This window comes from Tetrao urogallus, assembly GCF_951394365.1.
Source record: "Tetrao urogallus genome assembly, chromosome: 6".
NCBI classification, from domain to species: domain Eukaryota; kingdom Metazoa; phylum Chordata; class Aves; order Galliformes; family Phasianidae; genus Tetrao; species Tetrao urogallus.
This window is the reverse complement of record NC_136819.1, coordinates 38223551-38247606: the sequence shown is the minus strand read 5'-3', so window position 1 is coordinate 38247606 and position 24056 is coordinate 38223551. Positions and strand designations below refer to the sequence as shown.

Sequence of the window (24056 nt, the reverse complement as noted above, 5' to 3'; positions counted from 1 at the left end):
CGAGACGCGAGACGCGAGACGCGAGACCCGAGACCCAAAGCCCCCGGCCCAGCCCAGCCCGCCTCACCATGCTGCCCAGCCAGCACTTCCGGCGTCGTCAATGTGCGTCACAAGTCCCGCCCCCCGAGAGGGCCGGGAGTTACGTCACTTCCGGCCGCCGGCAAGGGGCATCAGTTTCGCGGCTCTGTCAGGGGGGTGTTCGGTAAGGGTGCTGCCGGTCTGGGAGCGGGGTGAGGCAAGGCGAGGCGAGGCGAGGCGGGTGGCACCGCAGTGCGTAGGGGATGGCACATCGGGCTCGGGGCCGCGAGCGCTGAACTCGGCTTGCTGCGGCCGCTTCGCTTCTCGCTCGCTGCTGCCACAGCCGAGTTCGGGGCTGCCTCTTTGAGCAGGGGGCCTCCCGAGGCCCGGAGCCACTTCTGTTCGCGGTGACGGGCACCGGGCTGAGCGGAGGAGCAGAGGATGCAGCTCTTTAATAAGCTCGCTGGGCTGACGTGTGCTGGGAAACGGCGCCGTGCTGGAGGTGCTGTGCTGATGGGCTTCGAGGAGAGCAGAGGGGATATTGATACTTGTGCTTCTTTGGAGGGTCTGTGGCCCCCAGTCTTACTAAGCTGTGCTTTCTGCTTGGCAGTGCGACTTGATCTGTAACAGCCCTCTTGCACGGGGAAGGAAATGCTTTTGATGTTCTTGCACTTGGGTTCTGGTGCCCTGTGCATGAGGAGTGAGGCAGGACTCGTGGCTCTTGTCTTCACTGTGGGTTTTTCTGAGGTTACTGAAACCTGTAGGTATCTCCTAAATGTGGCCAGCTTTGCTTGACTTGCTGGTCACCAAATCAGCTCTGCAGCACCAATGTACTGCATGAGAGATTCGTCCCGGCCCAGGGGAAGGGGCAGCCCATGGGAGGGCCCCGCAAAGCAGCACCTGCTTGGCCTGGGGAAAACAGCTTGCTGTCCTTGTGGTCGTTCACCTGCCGTGGAAAGTCCTTGGGTAGCTGACTGAGGTTTCCCTATACTATCTTATTTTATATTATTTTATGTTGCATGTATTTCTTTGGAATTGCATGAAAATGCATGTGTGATAAATGCTGGCTATGAACAGAGAAGGGCAGATTTGTGTTGCGGATACCTTTGTCACTGCTGTGGCTTTTGTCCTTGAGGGCTGAGTGTGCTCTGTGCCTTTTGAGCTGACTCTTCAGTCTTCCATGAGTGTATTTTAAAGCCAAGTTTCTGTTTGCCCTTCTGTGCATACTTTAATTAATGTAAAAAAATACTGCACCTTCTTAGTTGAAGGAGAATTGTCTTGTGTGTGGTGTGTGTGGCATGAGACACAGTGGGTGCTGGTGGTGGATGTTTGCATGCATGGATAGGGATGTTCTTCTCAGAGGTGTGAAATTCTGTTATCTTAATGATTCTGGAGCGATACCAAATTACAGAAAGGCTTTTAAACCATTTTTAAATCCCAGCTGGCCCTGTAGCTGTAGCCATGTGAATGTGGCATTGTTGTTATAGTTCCTATGCACGGATATATTGGTGCTGCTTCCTGGAGCTTTGTCTTGTGTTCCCTTGACTTTACAGCAGCAGTAATGCAAACAAAATTTATTCTTTTTACTGGTCTTGTTTTCCATTCTGCCATGAGAGAGGCAATGGCACTAATGTTTATCTTATGATTCCTGGCTGTCTATCCTAATTGTGCAAAGACTTCTTGAGGCGAACTACAGTGAAGCTTTTTTTGATTCCCCATTTTCCATGCAGGTGGCAGGAGACCACTGTCTGCTGTGTCTTTAAATTCAGATCACTGGGACCTCTGGTTCAATTCAGCATTTCTCAGCCTAGTTATGATGGCACCTTGTATTGCTGCTTTTATGAATTAGATTCCCAGATTGTTAGCTGGCAGTTTTTAGCACTGGTACTGTTTTAATTTAGCTGTGTATGCTGCAGCTTATCTTGAATACTAGCTACTCACAGCTAGGAACTTTACCCAAGGAGCATCCTTAAAGCTGCTGCTGGCATGTGTGCTGCAGGGAAGCCAACTGTGCCATGGCTGTTTCATCTCTGCTGGTTGCCCGGCTTGGCGCCTTGCCTGCCACTTCATGTGGAGATGATAGGATGAGAAGTAGCTGTGCTGACTGAAGGCAATGGCTTGTAGATGCAGGGGATCATCCTGAAGTTCTGCAATCCCAACCAAGAGGATTTTGTTGTCTTCAGATACACCTGTAGTTGGAATTACAGCCCTTTCCTTTCTGTAGAGAGGCTGTTACTTGCGGTGTGTTCTACAGAAAGGAGTTACGGGCTGAGAGTAGTATGGGTAGATGAACCAGTGGTGTCAGTTTGATGCTTTTTGGTGACCCAAAGAAGCAGGTTCTGTAAGATGCTGGGAGGGGATCTCACAGATTCCAAAGCATTGATGACTTTCTGTGAAATTCTGCAGCTGTGCAGGGAGGAATGCATCCCTTTCACTGCTAATCCACTAAGGGGCAGTTTCAAGCAGGCTTTTGTAGCACACAGGCAAGCACTGAAGACTCTGTACTTCGATGTTATCCTGGAGATATACTGTGAAATAACTTAAACATCAAAGAAATTGCTAATCTGTGATTCTTAATATATAGAGATAAGAGTTTATAGACCTGAAACATTATTTAAGGGAAAAATTTAAGAGCTTATGCCCCCGGGGACTGCAACACTGTTCACTCAGCCAGAGAGAAGAAAATAGCAGTGTGGGTGGGACTCTCCCTGAGATGTGGGGGAAGAGAAGGCAGCGAGAGTCTGACTTCTGCAGCACAATCAAAAACTTACCCATTGTTTTGCCAGTGAGTTAGAAAGCTTAGAGCCTGAGTGGAAGTGTGCAGAAGCAGTTGGCTTTTGATTATTGGGGTGGAGGGAAATAAGAGACATATGTTCATGCTGTTGGATTTTACTTTTCTATTACTTTATTATTTTTATTGTTGTTGTTATTATTATTATTATTATTATTTAGTTTATATTATTTTCATTATTAAAATCTGAATTCTGACAGTAAACTGTGATTTAGGGGACAGTGCTGCTGAAACTGAAATGCCTTATGAACTTGTTTTCTGAACCCTTAAAACATCAGCAAAAATTAGTTTGGGATAGCATAAGGCTTGTGGGCACGTGAAGGCTTGGAGCCATAACTGGCTCCCTGTGCTTTGAGTAGCTCAGAGCTTCTTGGCTGCTCTGGGAAACTCATGAGCCCAATGAAACCTATGGAGGCAGGTTATTTATTTGCTTTTACTTCTGTCTTGAACTTTCCAGTTTAACAGATCATGTGGAATGAGAGTGCTATGTGGAGACTGAGAACATGTTGAAGCCAAGAGCTTCACTGACTGTGGTATCTTCATAGGATTGCTTCTGTGGATTTGACATCTAGTGATACTCTTGCAGTGCACCTCTCACCTGTTTGTACTTGCTAGACTTGTTGTCAGCAATGGAAAGATGTAACTTTACTTTTTCTTCATTTTCCAGGGAGGCTAGCAAACTACAGGCTACAAGGAGCTGTGCTTCAGGGCAACCTTTTTCCGCAAAGAGGAAGAGATTGCTGTGCTCAGGTCCTCACCTTTGAGCAGTTTTTTCCTGTGATGCAAATTCCAGGAGTTCCATTTTCTGTGACAGTCTTTTTTATGGCCTCTTTGTGCTGACATTTGCCCCACTGTTGGGCATAAGGAGGAAGGATGCTGAAGAATGGGTACCACCCTTTTGGTTTTTAGAACATGGGCAGTTGCATAAAGGTAAGCTGTTTAGCCGGGGGATGGAGTGTATGTGGGGGGCATTTGCTGGGCTGGAAAATGATGGCCGTTGTTGTGGCCCAGGGGGATATATGCCTCATTTAAGCCTTCTGCATGCTGGTGTCCCTTGCTGCTGCTGTTGAGATGACTGCTGAATAACTCCCCCTTTGTGTGTATATTCTTTTTTCTTTAAAGACAGTTTGAATGCACAATGTAGCTTCTCACTAACTGAATGGTGACTTGGTGAGCTATATTGGATGCATTAGTGTATGCCAAGTTGTTTGTCTGATTGTCACACACATTCGCTGCTACTGCTTGTTCCATCTGTCAGCTGTGTCTTATCAGCCATGAACATGTTGTTCAGGGTGTAGTCTTTTTACTACATGTTTGTTTAGCACCTCCCTCAGTGAGAATTTAATTTTAGATTGGTGACTCTGAAAATTGCTGTTATCTTAAGTGTGCAAAAATCAAGGTTTTAGCTTGTGAGTTGATCAGCAAGAGTTTTTGTTTTTCAGAAGTGAGTACACAGAGGTGGACAGTTTTTTTTTCTACTTTCTACAGTACAGGCACAAGGCAGGAAAAAAAAAAATGGATTCATCCCTGCTCTAGGAGGATTTTTTGTTCTCAATCGATCAGAATGGTCTGGTCCACATCCTTTTTATTCCATAGGCTTTCTTCTAAAGTTGCTGGTTGAGGGTCAGTTTCTGTCCATTTTGGTGTTGGCTCTGTTATACGCTTTCATGGTAGTTTGGAAGTTAACTTCATGACTCGATTCCTCTAGGTTTGAGATTTCCAATGAGTGGCTTTCAGATATTTTTGTTGAAATTCTGCAAAATTAGCTCATGCTTCAGTACTGCAAACCCACTGTTTGTTTTTTGAGGATCATACGTTGTCCTTTTGGGTCCCTGAATCAGAACAGCTATCTGTGATGGTGCAAGAACTATTCCTTTTAGCACGTTGTTTGTATATTTCAGTCTTATGGAATAATGCCTTAAAGATGTCCTTGGAGAGGAAGATAGATGATAGGTATTTGTCTGAGGAATCATAGACTAAATTTGGGCCAGTGTATGTGAGGAAGAGGTATTGGTCTGGACTTGGCCTATTTTGTGTTCTAGATGCAGCTGTGATCCTCGGCTTTGTGTCTCACCGAAGGGACCTGATGTTTTACATTATTGGTAAGTGAAGGAAAGGCTGCCACTGTGTTTGTTGACCTCTCCGTAGGCGTTAGAGGAATTTACTGAAAGCCTTCGATTTCGTGTTAGAGTCTACCTAACAAACATGAAGTTATTGTCACCCTGCACTGTGCCCTCCATTTGGCAGACTTGCCCCTTTACCATTCTTCTTGTTTCCAAAGTTCTTCCATTGACCTCACTCCTAAGCCATGCCTTTACTTTTTCTCTTCAGAACTAGTGTAGGGTTGTTGCCTCCATGATGCTTCTTAATCCAGGCTTACTGTGATGTGCAGGGTTTGTGTGGCTATCTACTGTTTTCCTTAAAGAAATCTCTGTAGTTCTAGTTTGCAACTCAGAGAGAATTTCCTGTTTTTGCTGGCCATGCCTGAGACTCCGTACCACCTTTGCCTATTTCTCCTCCACTTGCAATCATTTGCAGTGTTTTAAGGGATGTGTTGTTTTCTAACCTAACTTCTAGCATAACACAATCTGTAAATGTTTGCACAATAACTTCTGCCTTAAACATCTAATTTGCAGTTGAGTAGAATGTCATTAATAAAAGGCATCTTGGGATAGCGAGGATGTGACTTTGGTGCTTGATTCATCATGCTACTGCAACTACCATCTGTTTTCTCCTTGCTGCAGGTGGGATCACAGTATCTGTGGTAGCCTTCTTCTTCACCATTAAGTTCCTCTTTGAGCTTGCCGCACGTATAGTCAGCTTCCTTCAGCATGAGGACCGGGAACGCCGAGGGGAGCGAACTATTTATGACTACGTGCGAGGCAACTACCTGGATCCCCGGTCCTGCAAGATCTCCTGGGATTGGAAGGAGCCCCATGAGGTGGGCCATAGCATGGCCTTCCGAGTGCATGTAAGGGAGTATTTCTGTTTCCAAACATCTCTGGGGTGGGGACGTAGGTCTGAGTTAGGGATGAGCTCTTCAAATGCTTTTTTTTTTTTTAATCCTTTCTAATTGAGACCAACTTAGGAGTAGGAAAGCTAGCTGTTCTTGTATTCTCCCCTATTAATGTATTACAGAACTCAGTGTATATCCAAAGGTTGCTCTCCTATAAAATCTGATCACAATCTCTGTAGGATCCTCAAAATATTTAGAGGAGATCAGGCTTTTCCTGCTGCTGCTTCCTTTGCTGGGAAACAAGTGGGCTGAGCCTTGCCTTCAGCAGACTTGGTCATTTGTATCTTTTGGTCATGCAGCTGAAGCCAGGAGCATGACACTGAGCATAGAGCTGAACCCTAGAGCTGTAAGGCCTTGTGGCTTCTCCCCATACCGTTAGAAGAGTTATTCCAAAAACTCTGAGTGTTATTCTTTTTGATCTGGAAAAGCTTGCCAAGGTCTCTGGTTTTCCCCCTACTCCTGGAAGGTCAAGTTTAGGTGAATGGGTCAAGAATACAAATGAAATTCACGAGGGGCCTGAACACTGAGGATCTGGAGCTATGTGAGGATCATTTGAGCAGGTTTTGTTGAGCTCCTGTGCATTCCACCCCACCCAGCCAGAAAGGTATCAAAGTAAGAAGAAAGTTTCAATTATGATACCGTTTTGAGGTGAGGAAAACAGTTTTACTTGATGGTAAATGAGAAGGGGTTCTAACACCAGAACAGGGAATTAAAAAAGCTAGAAGGGACTTGTTCTGTTCTTGCTATTTAAATTTACTCCCTTCACCTCACTGACTCATTCATGGCAGCTCCAGCAACCTGCTAGTGCATGCCACGCTTGTCTCACATTTGCTTAGTCCTTTATTCATCAACAGTAGCTGTTGCAAGCACTGGTTACTTTCCCTGTCAGCCCATACACGTACTATTTCAGGCCCTGCACTGTTTAGAACCAGGGAATAATAGTAACTTTTTGCTGACTGGAGACTGTTTGCTGACAGCAGGCAGGATCTAATCTACAGGCTGCAAGCTCTTAGGATTTTGAGGTGTAATTCTTTCCATGCAAGGAAGTACTGGCTGAGGTGCATTACCTTCTAGAATTGGACAACTGCTGTGATGGAGCTGGCTGTGGCTGTGTTGTTTTCGTGCCGATGCTTCTTACCTGCGTGGATTCAGTCAACTCCTTTGATCAGCATCTTCTGCATGGTTTTCTATGCAAACTTGAGGAGAGTTTAGCTGAGCACAGATGGACAAGATCTGCTTGTTTCTCTGAAAGGACATAGCTTTGCCTTTTTTCCTTGGGTAGTGGATTCTCTTGGTTTCTGTTCTGATACAGACTAACATCGCAGAGAAGAAATGCCCAGAGGCATTTAGTTTTTGGGTCATTCATGTGAACCCCAGCTAAAAAGAGAATGTGGTTTTTCGATGCCCACTTGTGCCCTGTTTGTTGGGGAGAACACAGCCCGTGCGTTAGAGCTGTCTGTTCGTTTTTGTCTCCTATGCTGAGCTGGGGTTCTTATGCTTGTTTCCCCCAGTTGCAAAGCAACTTGCTTTCTGTCTCTCTGTGCACTGCATATTTTTGCTGACCTGAATTTCTCCATTTCCCATGCAGTTATTCTATAAGAATGGGCAGCCCTTCCCTGCTCACCGGCCTCTGGGGCTGCGAGTTCACATCTGCCATGTGGCGCTAGCAATTGATATTCCTGTAACCCAGGAAGTTCTTCAGGAGCCTAATTCCAATGTGGTGAAAGTGGCCTTCACTGTGCGCAGGGCTGGGAGATATGAGATCTCTATAAAACTCGGTGGCTTGAATGTGGCTTACAGCCCCTACTACAAGGTGTTTCAGCCAGGTAAGGTCTAGGTAGCTCTGTAATGATTTAAAAAGTAGAGTGTGGAATTATTGAAAGGAATTAGGTGTATATATTTCCAAATAAAATAGATAGGTGGCTGGGAAAGGGTTACCTTTCACGATTTTCCTCTAGCCATGTATAAATCCCAGCAACAGACCTGTGATTAAAACATACTTTCTACTACTAGAATGTGGCAAAACAGAAACTGCCTTGCAGAATGAGTCACTAGTTCTTAAGCTCTCTAACCATTTGTGGCATATTCTCAATTCTGTAATAAATTCTTTGTGATCCGTCTAGCAGCCAGAGAATGTTTTTTGCAAAGGTATCCTGTACTGATAATGCTGCTGAAAATATTCCCTTGATTTGATTCCTTTCCTTTTTTGAATATTCCACACTATTTCTCTGAGCTGCTGCTTTTTTACGCTTTTAATTTTTTTCTACTTTTGCTTTTTGAACTCCATCAGAATCTTTTATATTTCATGCACATTTTCACTGAAAGTTTCTCTATTAAGTTGCATTATAAATAGATAGAAAGCTTGCTAAGATGACCCCTTAAAAAGAGGGAGCTCAGATTTAATTCAGATACCCTTCAGGATTAATTTTGTTTGATAAACTGAGTTTGCAGGTTTCCTTGGATGCCAGCTGACTTGTGCTTTGTAACTGCAGTGTGGGCAAGCTTCTGAGCTGAAGGTCAGAATGAAGAAAAGGGCATTCTTTGGAGGGCTGGTGACTGATTGGGTTTCCTTTATTGGTATTGAGATTCTAATCCAAGGTGTCTCCATTGCCTCATGCTATGCATTTCAGTGCTCAGATTCTTTGTTTTTTTTGAGTCTAAGGACATAAAATCTTTTGAGAGCTTTATCAGTTTTCAAGTGGATTGTGCCCCTAGTTGCTTTTTCTTTGTAGCAGCACCTGGCATTCTGACTCTACGCTGTTTTTTCTACCCCAGGGATGGTGGTTCCCTCCAAAACAAAAATTGTTTGCCATTTCTCCACTCTGGTGCTGACCTGTGGGCAGCAGCACACCCTGCAGATAGTTCCCAGAGATGAGTATGACAATCCTACCAGCAATTCTGTGTCCCTTATTGATGAGCACAATTACAGTCTCTCCATCCATGAGGTGAGTGCAGCTTTATCCCTTGCTAATTCATTTCACGTGAACAAGAGAGAATTGTCCTCTGTTTTGTGTTTTCTGTTTAGCTGGGTCCTGAAGAAGAAGAGAACTCTGACGTTGTGTTTGAGAAATCTGTGGTATCCAACCGGCAGACTTGCCAAGTGTTCTTCCGATTCACCTTGCACTGTAGGGGGTGTTTCCATGCCTGCATCTTCTATCAGAACCAGCCCATAAGTAATGGTGATTTTGACATCATTGTTTTAAGTGGTGAGTCAAGAGCTGCGCAGTGTTTATTCTCCGAGTGCCCCACTGCAGAATGCTACATGCAGTCTTGTAGCAAAGTTAAACATAGCATTCCTGCAGGCAAGCCATGCTTAGTTGCTCAAGAAATACCTATTCTTTTTAAAAATGCTAAGCTAAATGAATTTGTGGCTGACAAGGGAGATCTTGGAAGAGTGATGTTCTCTGTACCTTCAGATAAAACAACGTGTGTCCTCTTGCAGGTCTCACGAGATTTACCTCTGAAATTAGGCAACTTTTATTGCTTCCTACTCTTTTGCATCTGAGCCATACAGCGAGCTGGCTGTGTATTGTATACTGAGCTGTAGCGATGAAGATCACTGTATGAAACCTTGTGCTTTGGCTGTTTCTTGAAGTATTTGGCTATTTTCTTAAAGAAACAACCAACCAAAATAATAATAATAATAATTAAAAAAAAAATCCAAAGACTAGTAACAATCTGAAGCCAGGGAGGGCAAGATGCTACCTTGAAACTCTTACATCCTGTTCCTGGTTTCACTTTAGTAACTTCATGTCACCAGGTTTTTTCTGGATGTTAAGCTTTCTGGTTTTTTTTTTTTTTTTTTTTTTTTTTTTTTTTGTTTCTTTTTGTTTTGTTTTCCTTTTAATCTGACTACCTTAAAGCTGACTAATTTGTCATTGTATAATCAATGAATATTAAGATGTTATAATTACAAAATAAACAAGAGAGTTAGGCAAAGCAGATAATGATAACAAAAAAAAAAAAATAGATAGAAAGCTTACCCCTATCCTGGGCTCACTTACAGAACTCCAGCAGAGCAGATCTCCAGAAGAGATCCTTCCCCACTGGTAGCCAGCTCTAAAATAGGTCTAGGAATAAACCTATTTAATAGGAATTGCCTTCACCTGTGCTCCTCTGGCTGACTCATTGCTCGCCTCAGGTGATCAGTCAGAGGTTCAGGCTGTGACTTAGCAGTTCCCATGCAGTCATGTTCTATGGATTATCTATTTTTTGGTTCTGGGCTGCACTAAGATTTACACAACCCTTATTCACTTCCTTTAGAGAACGAGAAGAACATCGTAGAACGCAATGTCTCCACCTCGGGTGTCAGTATTTACTTTGAAGCTTATCTTTATGAAGCTTCTAATTACACCAACACCCAGTGGCACCTTCCACCAACACATCTAAGCTCCTCCCAGCGCCGTCCTTCTACTGCCACTGAGGATGAAGATGAAGATTCTCCTTCTGACAGCCAAACTCCTGAGAAAGTGAAGAAACCTAAGAAAGTGTATTGCTATGTATCTCCTAAGGTAATGACCACAAAGATACCACTCTTAGGAGCATTTATAGTACAAAATAACTGAAGAGATTCCCTGTACCCTACCCTTCAATTTCAGATTTAGGTACCTCAAATCTGGCTGAGAAAGTTTTGCTGTGGATGGACAGCAAATGTAAAGCTCATGGCTGAGAACTTTGTGAAGTTTTGCGATTCTGTTTTTCTAAGTCTCATCAAAGCTTTATAGGAATTTTGTCATGGATTGTTCAGGAGACTTTGGCCTTTCCTTTGCTCTGGTCAGGTCAGACTAGCAATTCCGTTTGTCAGTTTCTAATGCCTCTAGACCTGAACTAAGACACTTATTAGGTTTTATGGCTTTATCCTTTTTCTTGACAGTTACTGAGAAAGCAAAAGAAAAAAAGTAGTCAGAGGATGAAGTGTGGATAAGTAGAAGGAAGAGCATTCCAACAAGTGAGAGAAAGTGAGGATTCCCTTATTATAAGAATGTCAGCAGAAGCCATTATCCCTTCTTACTGCCTTCAAACTTTCAAGGAAGCTAGAAAGAAAATACCACTGAATCTGCTAATAAATTCACTTTGCAAATCTATTAATCTGAATGCGTGCTGAAAAAATGCAGTGATGAGTATCGGTGTAAAAGGCTAATTAAGGATAAATAATCAAGGAATTGTTTATCTAACAGAGAGAGAACTGTGAAACAGTTACATGATGGAGGTTGTTGCCACAGATTTCTAGATCTCGACAGCATGCGCCATGAAGAGCTCACTTTGGGAATGAGTTGCGGGCCCTTAGGAACTTTGAATCCTTTTATTCCTTGAGAGTCATTCTGGACTTCTGTAGACTTTTCTTTTGTGTTATTTGCTAAAGGGGTTCCCCAGAAGTGCGTACCAATGCAGGTTCTCTTCAGATGCCAAAGTTGGTGATGCATTTTCTGATGCTTGTATAACTGTATCCCTGGATTTCCCTATATATGCCTGGAGCATCTGTCCCATGTGATAGATAACTGTGCTGTTATTTAAGATGTTCCTGTTCATATTTGCTTAGTTTCTGTTGTATAATTGCTCAGTGGAGAAATGCCACTCATCATTTTTTCTCCAGTTACTGCAGCTAGAGCAGTGCAAAGAATGATTTTGTGTTTCATCAAATGATGCTAAAATTTCATCTTAGCTTGCTCTTTGGAAGCTGACAGTTCCACAGTTAGCAGTTATCTGTTCAGCCAGATATGAACTGGAAAGAAGTTTTTCCCAAATCTCCTGGATTTAGCAATTACAAGTGCTTTTCCAAAATAGTTTGAAATGGTTGTCAAAATTAAGGGGATAGCAAGAGTTCTGGGAGGCAGAATGTGATTTATTTTTATTTTTTTTCCAGAACTTGTGTTACAATGTTGTCTTGAATTCAGCCTCTCGAGGGTACTTACATTAAGTACCCTGCAATTAGACTGGTGCTATTGTACTGAGCACAATGGCTTATTGCTGTATAATTTGTATCTTACATGCCTTGCAAGTGTTCACGGTCAACTCTTGCTAACAAGTTAAGCTTCTGTGTGCTGTTGCTAGTTTTAAAGGCTTTTAAATATTGTACCAGAGAAAAGATGTCATCAGTGTGCAGAAGCCTGACCCTAGGACTGCTCTATTTCTCAAGCGTTTTGGGGAAGACCCTTTAATGATTGAGTGACCTTTAACACTTTATTTTCCTTGTGGTTACTCAGCAATTCTCAGTGAAAGAATTCTACCTGAAGATCATTCCATGGCGCCTTTTCACCTTTCGAGTATGTCCTGGTACAAAGGTGAGTCTCTCCTTGTGAGAAGTCCTTGTGAGTGAGAATCTGTTTTTCTCCCTTTTGGAGAGGAGGTTTTTCAGACACAGAGCGAAGCTTTGCTTTGTAAAATTCAGACTCTGCAGTGCTGTCTCACTGCCTTAATTCTGCTGTTATTTGCGTAGGAACTAGTTCTGTTAGTCCTTCCTGCCTTTTGTCCCAGGCTGAGGCGAAAATCATGACTTCTCTTGCATTTTTATTGTTTTCCTCATAACCTTACTAAAATGCTGTGACTGTGTCCACTGAAGTCCACTGGGAGCAAGCTTTGAAGCAGACTCCCAACTGGAGCCCAGATACTTGGAAGCAGTGTTCTTGTTGACTGCCTCTACATGAGTGGGCAAGAGAAGATCTGAGAGTGCAGGTGGTCTTGTTCTGTCTGCTGAATGTGCTGTTGGAACACTTCTCCTATGAGGGCATGCTGAGAGAGCTGGGGCTGTTCAGCCTGGGGAAGGCTCTGTGGTGACCTGGTGGTGGCCTTTCAGTATCTACGGGGAAAAAATGGGACAGACTCTTTAGCAGGGTCTGTGGTAATAGAACGGGGGGAAATGATTTCAACTTCAAAGAGGGTAGATTTAGGTTAGATATAAGGAAAACATCTTTTACAGTGAGTGTGGTGAGGCACTGGGACGGGTTGCCTGCTGATGTGGTCGATGCCCCATCCCTGGAGACTTTCAAAGTGAGGCTGGATAGGGCTGTGGGCCTGATCTAGCTATTCATGTCCCTGTTTGTTGCAGAGGAGCTTGAGTAGGTGGCCTTCAGAGGTCCCTTCCAACTCTTAAGGGTTCTATGATTCTTTTATCTGCGTGATGCTTACCATTTCTTGCATCTTTTTGCTTCTAGTTTTCATATCTTGGTCCTGACCCTGTGCACAAACTACTGACACTGGTGGTAGATGATGGGATCCAACCCCCTGTGGAGCTCAGCTGCAAGGAGAGGAACATCTTGGCAGCCACTTTCATTCGCTCTCTGCATAAAAACATAGGTAAAAGGGTAGGGAGGTAGGTATAGTAGTTGGGAAGTTAGCAAAACTAGCAGACTCAAGTGCTTGGCAATGAAGAGTATCAGCACTGAATGAACTTTGAGAATGCAGTGATTCCTGCAGTCTCATACTCTGTTGCTGTTGGTGCTTTCAGTGAGTATATTTCATTGTGCCATCTGTTCCTATTCAGTTTGGCTTTCCTGTAATGCTCTTTTAAAGCACACTTGTGAGTATTTGAATGTTAGCAAGAATAACTGCAGACTAACTTTAGAGTTCTGTCCCAAATGTTGCTGTAACAAACTCTTGGACTGTAAAGCAGTTAGGCTTAGGAATGCCTTCTTACTGTTCCAAGCATTGACAGCTCAGACCTGACCCTAACTTTTGCTGTTCCCAGGAGGCTCAGAGACCTTCCAGGACAAAGTGAACTTTTTTCAACGAGAACTGCGTCAAGTGCATATGAAGAGACCTCATTCAAAGGTCACGCTGAAGGTCAGCCGTCACTGTCTTCTGGAGTCGGTGAGTGAGTGTAGAGGTCACCTCCGTCAAGTCCAGCACTTCTCCATCCTTTTTCTTCATCTCGATGCCTAAAGAAATCCAAACTGGCACTTATTAGGGCTGCCACACTAAAAATGATTAGTCCTTTTGCCCACAGGCAGATGCCAGTAGAAAGCTGGACACTGGAAAAAGAAGAAAATCTTAAGGTGTGTTCTTCCTCTACAGCCAGTGAAATGTTGTCTGTTTCCTTAGTAATGAGGATACTTCAGCTCTGATTAAGAGGAATAAATAAATAAATAAATAAATAAATAAAGCAGGCCCTGAGAAATGTCTCACATAAATGCTTGCATGGCCTGTAAATGCAGGAATGCTGGTACTGTTGTCGTGATTTTGGGGGCTTGGGGCTCAGACAGAGACTGATCATTTGAATTGGATCTGGGGTCAGAACCTAAGAGTTCCCAAGTCCTTGCTTACTCTTTCTTCTATACAGCCATTCAGTGACGTGAGCTCTCACATCAAGTATGACTGAACTGCACACATGCATTGATGAGCTTGTAGCCATCAAATATTCTGTAGAGTCCTTGATTGAGTCTTCACTGAAGCTGATCTGATCTGACATATTCATATAATACATTTCTTAATTGACGTTCTGAATACCATGTAAAGAGAGCAGGCAGTTATCCTGACTTATTGTTTCCATATGTCTCATAACAGAAATGTTATGAAGATGGAAAAGAACATTTCTGGAGAAAGCAGGACTGGCTGGGATATATTCAGTAAATCCATGTTTTGGATTATTTTTTGCACGTACAAGCTTGTGCTGTTTACAAGATTATGTTTCAGTTAATAGCGTGATACAGAATGGCATTAGTCATAGAAATGCTGTTAGAAGGATTTTTTCCTGCTATTTTTGGGAATTCCTGCACCATCATTTGCACTGGTGTTACTGCCTAGTAAGACAAAATAAATTCAGTGCCATAATAATAAGTGTAAGTTCTAATGTACAAGGCTGGCAGGCATGAAAACTGTGACCAGTGCTTATCCCAAGGAATTGACTAGCATGGTGCCTAACCTGTTTGAAGATGGATTAAGCCAAGGCAAACTGTATGGTTGAGGACTGCTAAATAATATTTTCCTTTAATTGAAATCCATAACTGGGACAAAAGAAGTTCTAGGCACCTGGAGGATTGCTACTTTTTTGCATTGTGAATTGCTTTAAGTATGAATTCAGTGAACCCTTCAAGCTATTTTCTAATGTTCTCTGAAAGATTCCTTTTTTGAATCTGACTCGTGGGCTGAAAGTGCTTTACAGAAATTGTTCCTACCCACAAGCATTTTAATACTTCAAACAATACTGCAGCCATGGGAGGGATATATCTGGGTTGTGCTAAGACTATTGTTTTTGAACCTCATACTGGTTTTAAGATGAGCTAGATCTGCGTGGATAGTGCTTCTCTTCCCTTAATAGAAAATGAGTAATTGACTTCTATGGCTTTCAGCAAGTAGGAATTAGACCTCAGGAGTTCCTAGTTCTCAGTTCTGTACTTTAAAGTACTGGACTGTGTTTCTTATATTCTGTGTAGTTTCACTTGTCCATCCACATGTGCAGTATTGGTTACAGGATGCCAAGCAGTAACAGCTGCTGCTATTTTACATTTCTTTTCTTTTTTTTAAATTTATTGCAGTCTTTTAAAGCAACACGAAATTTTTCTGTTTCTGACTGGAGCAAAAACTTTGAAGTGGTTTTTCAAGATGAAGAAGGTGAGTTATCCTGTGACTTTGTTTGAGGAGGAAGTAGAATTCTTAGTCTGAAATTCTGGTTTCACGTAGTCTCTGTCCTTTGTGATTTTCTAGCTCTCACCTTCTCACGGATGTTGGTGAATTAACCTTCTGGTACTATCTATCACCACTTCAGATAGATACCTGAGGCTTAAAGTAAAAATGTGTGTATCAGGACTCAGAGAACAGAACCTGGTGTTCTCGAGTCCCTGTTTACTGATTTTTCTGCTATGAAGAGCTGTTCATTGAGATTAGTTCTCTCATCAGATAGTACTGAACTGCATGCATGAAACTCTTGAACTGATGACCTGTGGGTGACGTCTAAACTTGTTTTGTCTTATAGCTCTGGACTGGGGAGGTCCACGCAGAGAGTGGTTTGAGCTCATCTGTAAGGCATTATTTGATACCACCAGTCAACTCTTTACCCGCTTTAGTGATAACAACCAGGCCTTGGTGAGTCTGCAGTTTTCTGTACTGAATAGTCAAAGCTCTGCATTGGCATGCTGCTGCCTAAATAATGCTGCTGCTAAATTTAGTAAGAGGCATGCAGCCTTACCCATCCCTTAGGAGGCCTACCCAGACACTTTGTTGCCTTTCTCAAAGCTTTGCTTAATGATCTGAATCCACTGAAAAGTGAAAAGCTGGATGAAAAGCAGAGGGTAGTCACTGCCAGAGAATATAGAGACTCCAAGTGCACAATAACACGCATGCAGTTTTAAGATAGGCCAGACAGCTTTGTTAACTATGAGCATAGCAAGAGAGCATTTGAACAGTCAACAGGGCCAAGTACCTGCCTCTGGGAGGGATGGAAGAAAGAATCAAGCAGTGAATTCTTTGTTAATATGGAAAGATGGATCTTGGTGGACTCTGTAGGAATGCCACGTCTGGTATTACCTTAGCTCAGACTGCTAGCTTTTGGTCAGAAAGAACAGAAGTTATTTAATTAGGACAAACTTAGCCAATCCTCTCAAATCTTGAGTATCATTAATTTTACCACTATACCAGTCAGCAGGGAAGACTACATTTTTGGGAAAGAGTAGGTGTTGTCAGAGTGTCTAGATGTTTTATTAGGTCTGACTCTTTCAGATTCAATTTGTTCTCTCACACAGCCTCCAACCTGTGAATGTGAAACAATTGATGTTCTTCACAGATAGACTCAGGCATTTCATTTCTGTTGCTTGGCTCTGAGGGTATTACCCTGAAGTTCCTTGGGCACCTAGTGAGATGCAACCTAAACTTTATTCCTCATACCTACTAGCTGTGATAGCCTTGTCTAGTACTTCAGTATTTTATTTCTTTACAGGTGCATCCAAATCCAGGGCGTCCCACGTATGTACGACTCAAGCTGTATGAATTTGCAGGCCGCCTTGTAGGAAAGTGTCTTTATGAGTCATCACTGGGAGGTGCTTACAAACAACTGGTGCGAGCTCGTTTCACCCGATCCTTCCTGGCTCAAATCATAGGACTTCGTATGCATTACAAGGTAAAAAGCTTCCCAGCACTGTCTGAAGATGGGATCCGGGAAACAGATGAATGTTAGTGTGGTAGGAGCATATTCAGAATGCTAACTAGCAATATATGTAACTTTCAGAAAATCTCTCTTCTTTCTCATGTTCCTTCCTTCCTTTTTTTCTACTTAGTATTTTGAAACGGATGATCCAGAGTTCTATAAATCAAAAGTTTGTTTCATACTGAACAATGACGTGAGTGAGATGGATTTGGTCTTTGCTGAAGAGAAATACAGTAGAACAGGACAATTGGAGAAGGTGAGAAAGGCAGTTCCAGAAGGTGGGACAGTTCAACCCCTTGTACCTGTACCAAGGGAGACCAAAAACTTTGTGTGCCCCAGAAATGGACCTTGTGCTGGGCGTTAGCCAGGGGTGTTTGTTCTGGTTGGGACTTCAGGCTTGGGGATTGCTGTTGGTCATGCTCATGTCAAGTGATCTTCTGTTTTCAGGTGGTTGAACTGGTGACAGGAGGGGCTCAAGTACCAGTAACAAATGAAAATAAAATATTTTATCTGAATCTACTTGCACAGTACAGGCTGGCCAATCAGGTTAGAGAGGAGGTGGATCACTTCCTGAAAGGTAACACGCTGTCTGCTCCCCTCTCTTTTCTGCCTTCATGTCCCAAGGGCAAACACCTTCTTGCTCTTCTCTCCTCTCTTCTTCCAGGTCTTAATGAGTTAGTTCCTGAGAATCTACTGGCTATTTTTGATGAAAATGAGCTTGAGGTAATCACTGCCTTCCTAAGCATGTCTACCCTTACAGTGCCTCCTCTCTGACAAATGAAGAGACTTCTGATGTGGAATAATGTCAAAGTGTTTATTTTCTAAGGATTTATAATTTGGACAGTAGCTGTCGTCTTGTTTCCTGAGCTTCTGGCTTTGACTGCCATCTCTTGCCTTTCAGCTGCTTATGTGTGGTACTGGAGATATCAGTGTCTGTGACTTCAAGGCACATGCAGTAGTGGTAGGAGGATCCTGGCACTTCCGAGAGAAGGTAAGTGGTAGGGTTTCTATCTCTTGTTTGCTGTTACTGGTTAGCCCAGCTACAGCAGAAGACAAGTTAAACTGGAAACAGCTTTGCTTTCTTGGTTGGAAATTCGGCTTTCAGAAAGATGAACACGAGGATCTGAGTCAAGAACAATACTGCAAGTATTATGAAATAATGTTTAATCAAGTACAAGCAGGAAAAAATTAGCAGCAGCAGTCCTTTTACAAAAAGCCAACAATTTGCTAATTAAGAGCAGTTCAGCAGGGATTTGAGAGGAAGTGGTGGGAATTGTTGCTAGTGGGGATGCTTTAAGATCATGACTACAGCCCATGTGGTGTGTTTGGAATTCAGTGCTACAGTAGACTACTAATGTAGTAGTCTAAATTTGTACCCTTCAAATCTTTCTAGTGGGAACAGTATAGGAATGTAAGCCCTTCATTTGGAAAAATAATGGAAACTTCTAAAACACCCAAGCAGAAGAGAGGTGAGAGTACAAGCTACTGTCTGTAAGCACTGGAATGGTTTCACCTTCCTGCAAAAGTAGCAGAGGATGTGAAAAAGCAAAAGATGAGCATTGCACAAGAAGCAAACGAGCTTCTGTGTTGTAAACTTAGTTGGTTGTCTGTACAGGTATTTCTAAAAATAAAATCTGTGGGGAAAGCAGAGGTCTTTCTATCTTAAAGGAATGAAGTAGTGGGAAGAAGTGTTGAGACATCTTTTAACTTAAAGGAACTACGTAATCCTTGTCTCATCCTGGTAACAGCAAATTGTTACTGTAATTAGAACATTAGGTTGTGAGATAAATTGCCTGATCTTCTTGTGATCTGCTTACAGGCTTATCTGATTTGTTTACCTGACCTGGCTTTACCTTTACTGTTTCCTAACAGGTCATGAGGTGGTTTTGGACTGTGGTCTCCAGTTTCACACAGGAAGAGCTGGCTAGGCTGTTACAGTTCACAACTGGTTCATCCCAACTGCCTCCAGGAGGGTTTGCTGCACTTTGTCCATCTTTCCAGATCATTGCAGCTCCAACTCACAGTACTTTGCCGACAGCTCACACTTGGTAAATATCCTGGAGTGATAGGACTTCTGGCACTGTGCTTTGGGCATGATGCTGGCTATTTGTGATGTGTGTATTATACATAATTTGTGGGACACTTGTGTTTACCCATCTAAAATCAGCTGATGGAGATTGCTCCTTTTCAATCTAATCTGAATGGGATTTTTCTTTTGTCTTACAGTTTTAACCAGCTGTGCCTCCCTACCTATGACTCCTATGAAGAAGTGCACAAAATGCTGCAGCTAGCTATCAGTGAGGGTTGTGAAGGCTTTGGCATGCTGTGATTTCCCCTTTCCAGGAGGCCATTTGAACATCGTTCTTCATGGCAAGAGCCAGGTTCAGTCCCTTAGCTGTTCTCCTTCCCTTCACCTGGGCAATGGGGGCAGAGCAAAGACTCTGTATAAAGGAATTTGTCATCCAGTTGTCATGTGGCCTTTCTGTATCTCAAATATGTCATCAAGAGTTCATAGTTTTCCTTTCCTTCATTCTCCCTTTGGTTCAGTGTGAAACAGCAGAAGGAGTGTGGTGCATTTATCCAGGAGACACTGCAGGATTACCCTGCACACCCATCCATCTGTGAGATGACATTCATGAGCAGAAGTTGCAGTGAGGTGCAAACAACATGCTGAGCTGCCTTTATTGTAGCTCTCAGGGAAGAAGAGGGAAGGCCAGTGTGGAGCTCTGCTGGAAACCTGGCTCATAGGAAGCCTTAGTACTTCCCATGTCTTGGCTCAGCTCCCTCACTGATGCACCCCAACAGCTCATCTAGCTCAATCACTCAAGAAGGGTGCAGAGTGATTCCTTCTTTCAGCACCTGGCCCAGAAGAGTTTCTTGTTCTCCTCCATCTTGCTCTGGATACTGTTGTCTGTCACCTGTGCCACAGAGAAAAATGGGCACTCTGCCTCACTGGAGGGGATAGCCCAAAGGGGAGAGCAGTCTCATCAGAGCACAAGTGCTGGCCCTGACAGTCATTCTGTACTACCTCCACCAGGGTCCAGCAGCAGAAGCGTCCTTCTCCAGCACCAGCTGGTAATGAGCCTTTGCAAATGAACTGGAAGAGGAATTTCTCCTCCACTGAATGTCTATGATAGCGATTAATGATGTTGCACAGGAAGCTGTCCCACGCCCTTGCCTTCTTTCTCCTTCCTCAGGAGAGGGGGCACGGGCACGACTGTGATCCCTTATTGCTGAGCACCAATGCCTATCCCACGTTCACCTTCAGGGGTATATATGTTATATAAGAACAGCGACAGGTCAGTAAGCAGCTACAATATACATTGGTCTTGTGTTCGTTCTTGGGGTGATGGCTCTGGGCACAATGCCGTACCTCCACCCCAGCATCCCCCAGGGTCTTGGCTTCTACCTCTGTTGTGCAGCAGTCTGAAGCTTCTCTTTCTTTACTGCATTTCAGGCAGGGTTTCCAGAGGGTTGTTGGTGCCTGGAGAGCAGCTGGCTTTCTGTCCTCCCAATCTTCCTGCCTGCTCTTTCTTGAGCTCTCCTTTCCTACTGCTCTATTCAGGGCTGCTGGCTTTCCAGCAAAAAATGCTAATTAGAACTTCATTCAAATGATCACTCAACAGCCTGCATGATAGTACATTGCACTCACCATTGTATGACTTGTGGGGAGAGGAGTGGACAGACCAGCATGATTGGTTTGAGTTAGGTTGGCAGTTTCTTCAGCCCTTCTTAAGGAAAAAGAAGGAAAATGAGTCTGTGAATGCTTGTAGGTTCTTCAGTGAAGCAAACTTTTTGAAGATCTTTTAAGTGCTCAACAGTCTCTTAGTTCAGGTCAGGAGACGGCGGGCATCCTGCATTGCTAATGCCTGCAATTTAAGCTTTCACTGGATTATGGAATGGCTGGATTTCTTCCAGAGTGAAGTCTCAAAGTGGCACCCCTGAGCTAACTTTAGAACACTGTATTAAATAAAAATTCACATCATCCTCCTTAGCCCTCTTTTATCCTCGAGCTGATCCAGGCGTATTTCTGCACAGTATGGATTATTTTTTTCTTTAGATAAGTGTATGCTTTTTCAGTGTACCTTAGTTGAATTGACTGGGAATTTGTGGAAATGCTCTTCATCTAGAGGATGTTCTTAGTAAGTCAGCATCTTACCTATTCTTGGGCTGTGCAGAAAGAAACAAGCCATTTTGGTGCCAAAAACCAGCAAGCTGAGTGTTGAGTCTACTCAGGGGGATTTCTTTGCCTTGTGAATTCATTCTGCCACTGGCGCCAAGGTGCTAGGAGATTGCCAGCTTGAGAGATTGCCACCATTGCGCTCTGACAGATCACTGCAGTAGGATCTGGACTCCCTTTTCAGTGCAGGCTTCTTTTTGCAAGGTCCTGAGCTTTGGGTAGAAAATGCAGCACTAGCTTTGTGCTTTGGATGGCTTCTGTGGCCGCTGCAGCTGTGGCTGTGTTCTCTGTGCCACCACTTCACTGCTTTCTCTAGGGACCGAGAGAAGGTGGCTTGTCTTAGCTCCTGTTTGTTGGGAGGTGAGCCTGGTGCTCTTCCCACATTGCAGCCTTGTCTTTCCAGCCTTGTAGCTGTGGACCAGGTCTGCCAATGACATCTTCCTCAGGAATTCTCCCTTCTTCTACTGAGCTGGACTGCTTTACTCCAAGGACAAAGTAGCTGGACATTGGGCACTCTTCCTCTGCTGGAAGAAGCTCCTAAAATCCTAGTGCATTGCAGCCAGCATCCTATGCTTCTCAGAAGCTATACAGAGCCAAGGAATTTCTTCTTAACACAAGCGCAGGCGGAACTGTGGTGGGTGCAGGTACTCTTAGTCAAAGAAACCCATTTCCATTGTTGACACAGGCCCCCAGTTGGTTCCGTGTTCCTGGATCTGTCGCAGTGTTTCTAATCTCTAGCTTTATACTCTTTTCCAAAGTGTTCACTTTTTATGCTGCCCTTAACGCTGGCAGCAGGTACGCTCTGGTTACCTGTACTATATGTTTCTTCTGACAGGCTTGTTATTTTCTTTTTCTCCTTATTTATTCCCAGTTTACTAGAGGCACTTACATAAAAAGTTTTAGGACCCTGGTGCCGTGTCAGACAGTTCCATGTTTCTTGAAGTAGCTTTGTAGTGCAGAGGGTCTGGCTTCAGCCTGCACCTGCAGACCATGTTGCATGTTTTTAGAAACCAGGAGCTGTGGATGATACAGATCAAATCCTAGTTCTCTCTGTTGAAGTTCTGGCAGAGCTCAGCCAAAATTTGGAAGCCTGTGGTTGTAGTAGCTGATTTTGTAAATAGTTTGTACAATAAATAAAATATTTTAAAAATGCTGCCTTCTCACTCTGTGTTCTTTCAGGGCTGGCAGAGGTAACCAAGCTGGTTAGTGCTGTCTATGGATGAGGAGCCACTTGGGGTCTCCCAATGTCTCTAGGGCCTAGTGGGAGGGGAGGGAAAGGGCAGGTCTCTACCTGTGGCTTGCAGGTGCCTGGCTGAACCCAGGAGCTGTGAGGTCCTAGAAGACTGCTCTGCTTCAGGGCTTGCAGCCTGCTGTGGGACTCCCAGAAAATGCACAGTAGTTGGTAAACCCAGAATGTATTGTAAGGAATCTGTAATGTGAGTCAAGAATGCAGTTGTTGCAATTAGTGGTTAACTCACTGTGTAGTACCTGACTTCTAAGCTACAGGTCCTGGCACTGCTCATGCTTCATTGTATTGTCCAAGAGGGTCTGCTGAAGTCAGGAAAGATAAGCTCTTTGAGACTTTTGTGTGTTTTTATGTTGTATGGTATGTTTCTATCCTGCAAACATCCTGCTGGATGACTTCAGCATGAAGTAGATACTAAAGTTTCTGCCCCTTACCTCAGGATGTGTACTTTCCTGCCACCGGTTTACGCTGATGGTGTCTTGGAGAGGGAGCAGTGGCACTGACCTGCTGCTGAACCTGTAGCCGTTTGGTTTGGCATGTACTTGGGTCTGTGGCCTTCATGCTGGAAATCTGCATTGCCCCAGCACGTGTCTTCAGTAACAGCAACTGTCTGTCTGATGGCTTGGAGTCCTTGGTTCTACGTGCGGCCGTTTGACCTGAGATGTGTCCAGGTGGCTGTGCCGTTGTCAATGGCTTTTGTGCACTCAGTTCCACTGCTAAGCTTTTCTTGGCTCAGTTGTTGAACAGCTGATAAGGATTTTCTTCAGATACCTGAATGAGTGAAGCATCTGGGGAAATGATGCTTTATTTGGATATGTTTTTTTTCCTCTCTTTCGTAATGTTATGGCTGAATCTGCCAATTGAACCAAACAGTAATTCCTTGTTCCCAAAGTGAACGTGTATGTTTTTGGCTATTCTGTGTCTGACTTGCCTTGCACATGAGAGCAGAAAAAGTCTAAGTATGTGATTATGGGAACTGTAAAAGGAAGAAACTGATGGGAGACCCTCAAGTCCACAAGAACCTCAGTCTGTCTTGGCAAGAGCCTTCTGGTGCCAAATCTGTGATTTTAAAAAGAAAATTTTAAGCTTTCTCCTTGTTTGTGTTTTTCTTTTCTTTTTTTTCTTTCACTGAATGCGTGAGAAACACTAATCCCTGCTCTCCAGAGCATGGAATTTGATTGTAGGAGGGAGGTGTTGCTGCATGAATGTGTTCATTTTTATACATAATTTGCTATAAATTTTTTTTCTTCTGCAGTAAAACAAAACAGCTGTAGTTGAAGTTCACCCAAAATTCCCAACCAGTGTTTCCCCACTACCCTTCAGCAGGAATGGCGTGCTACAGCATACGCTGGGCTGGAAATGGAGAGTGAGGCTGAGAGCCAAGCTGCTCTCGGGGTAATGCTGCAGTGAATGCAGGCAGAGGAAGCAAAACTCTTGCACCAGATGAGGGATGGAGAAACGAGAATTGGCCTAAGGCTGCTCCAGGTCTTTCTACAAGGCACGTGAAGGCCAGAGTAAATTTGGGTAGTTTTTTGGGGAGTGATTCTATGGTGGCCAAAACCACATTCTTCCCTCCCTCTTGAGACAGCCCTCTGATAGGCTGTGAGAAGTGTGCTGGCCCATACCCATCCCTTAATTTAGAGATTTATGCTAACATAATTCTGAAGCCCTGTAAACTGATGCAATTTTCCAAATAATGTTAGAAATCTCTTACCAGAACGAGCAGCTGCT

General features: G+C 43.6%; 1 protein-coding gene across 1 annotated transcript; it reads left to right on the top strand.

The window, feature by feature from the left end:
* Positions 1–68: 68 nt before the first annotated feature.
* AREL1 (apoptosis resistant E3 ubiquitin protein ligase 1) lies at positions 69–19261 on the top strand (the record flags this gene model as incomplete). The annotated part of the gene is made up of 20 exons (XM_079537467.1): positions 69–202; positions 3675–3739; positions 4852–4911; positions 5554–5780; positions 7414–7651; positions 8601–8770; positions 8851–9031; positions 10089–10336; positions 12029–12106; positions 12977–13118; positions 13510–13631; positions 15296–15371; positions 15733–15842; positions 16693–16872; positions 17030–17155; positions 17347–17476; positions 17564–17622; positions 17801–17890; positions 18772–18947; positions 19126–19261. 20 exons carry the CDS (start codon positions 69–71, stop codon positions 19226–19228), a joined length of 2715 nt encoding a protein of 904 aa, XP_079393593.1. The 3' UTR covers positions 19229–19261.
* Between the last annotated feature and the right edge of the window lie 4795 nt (positions 19262–24056).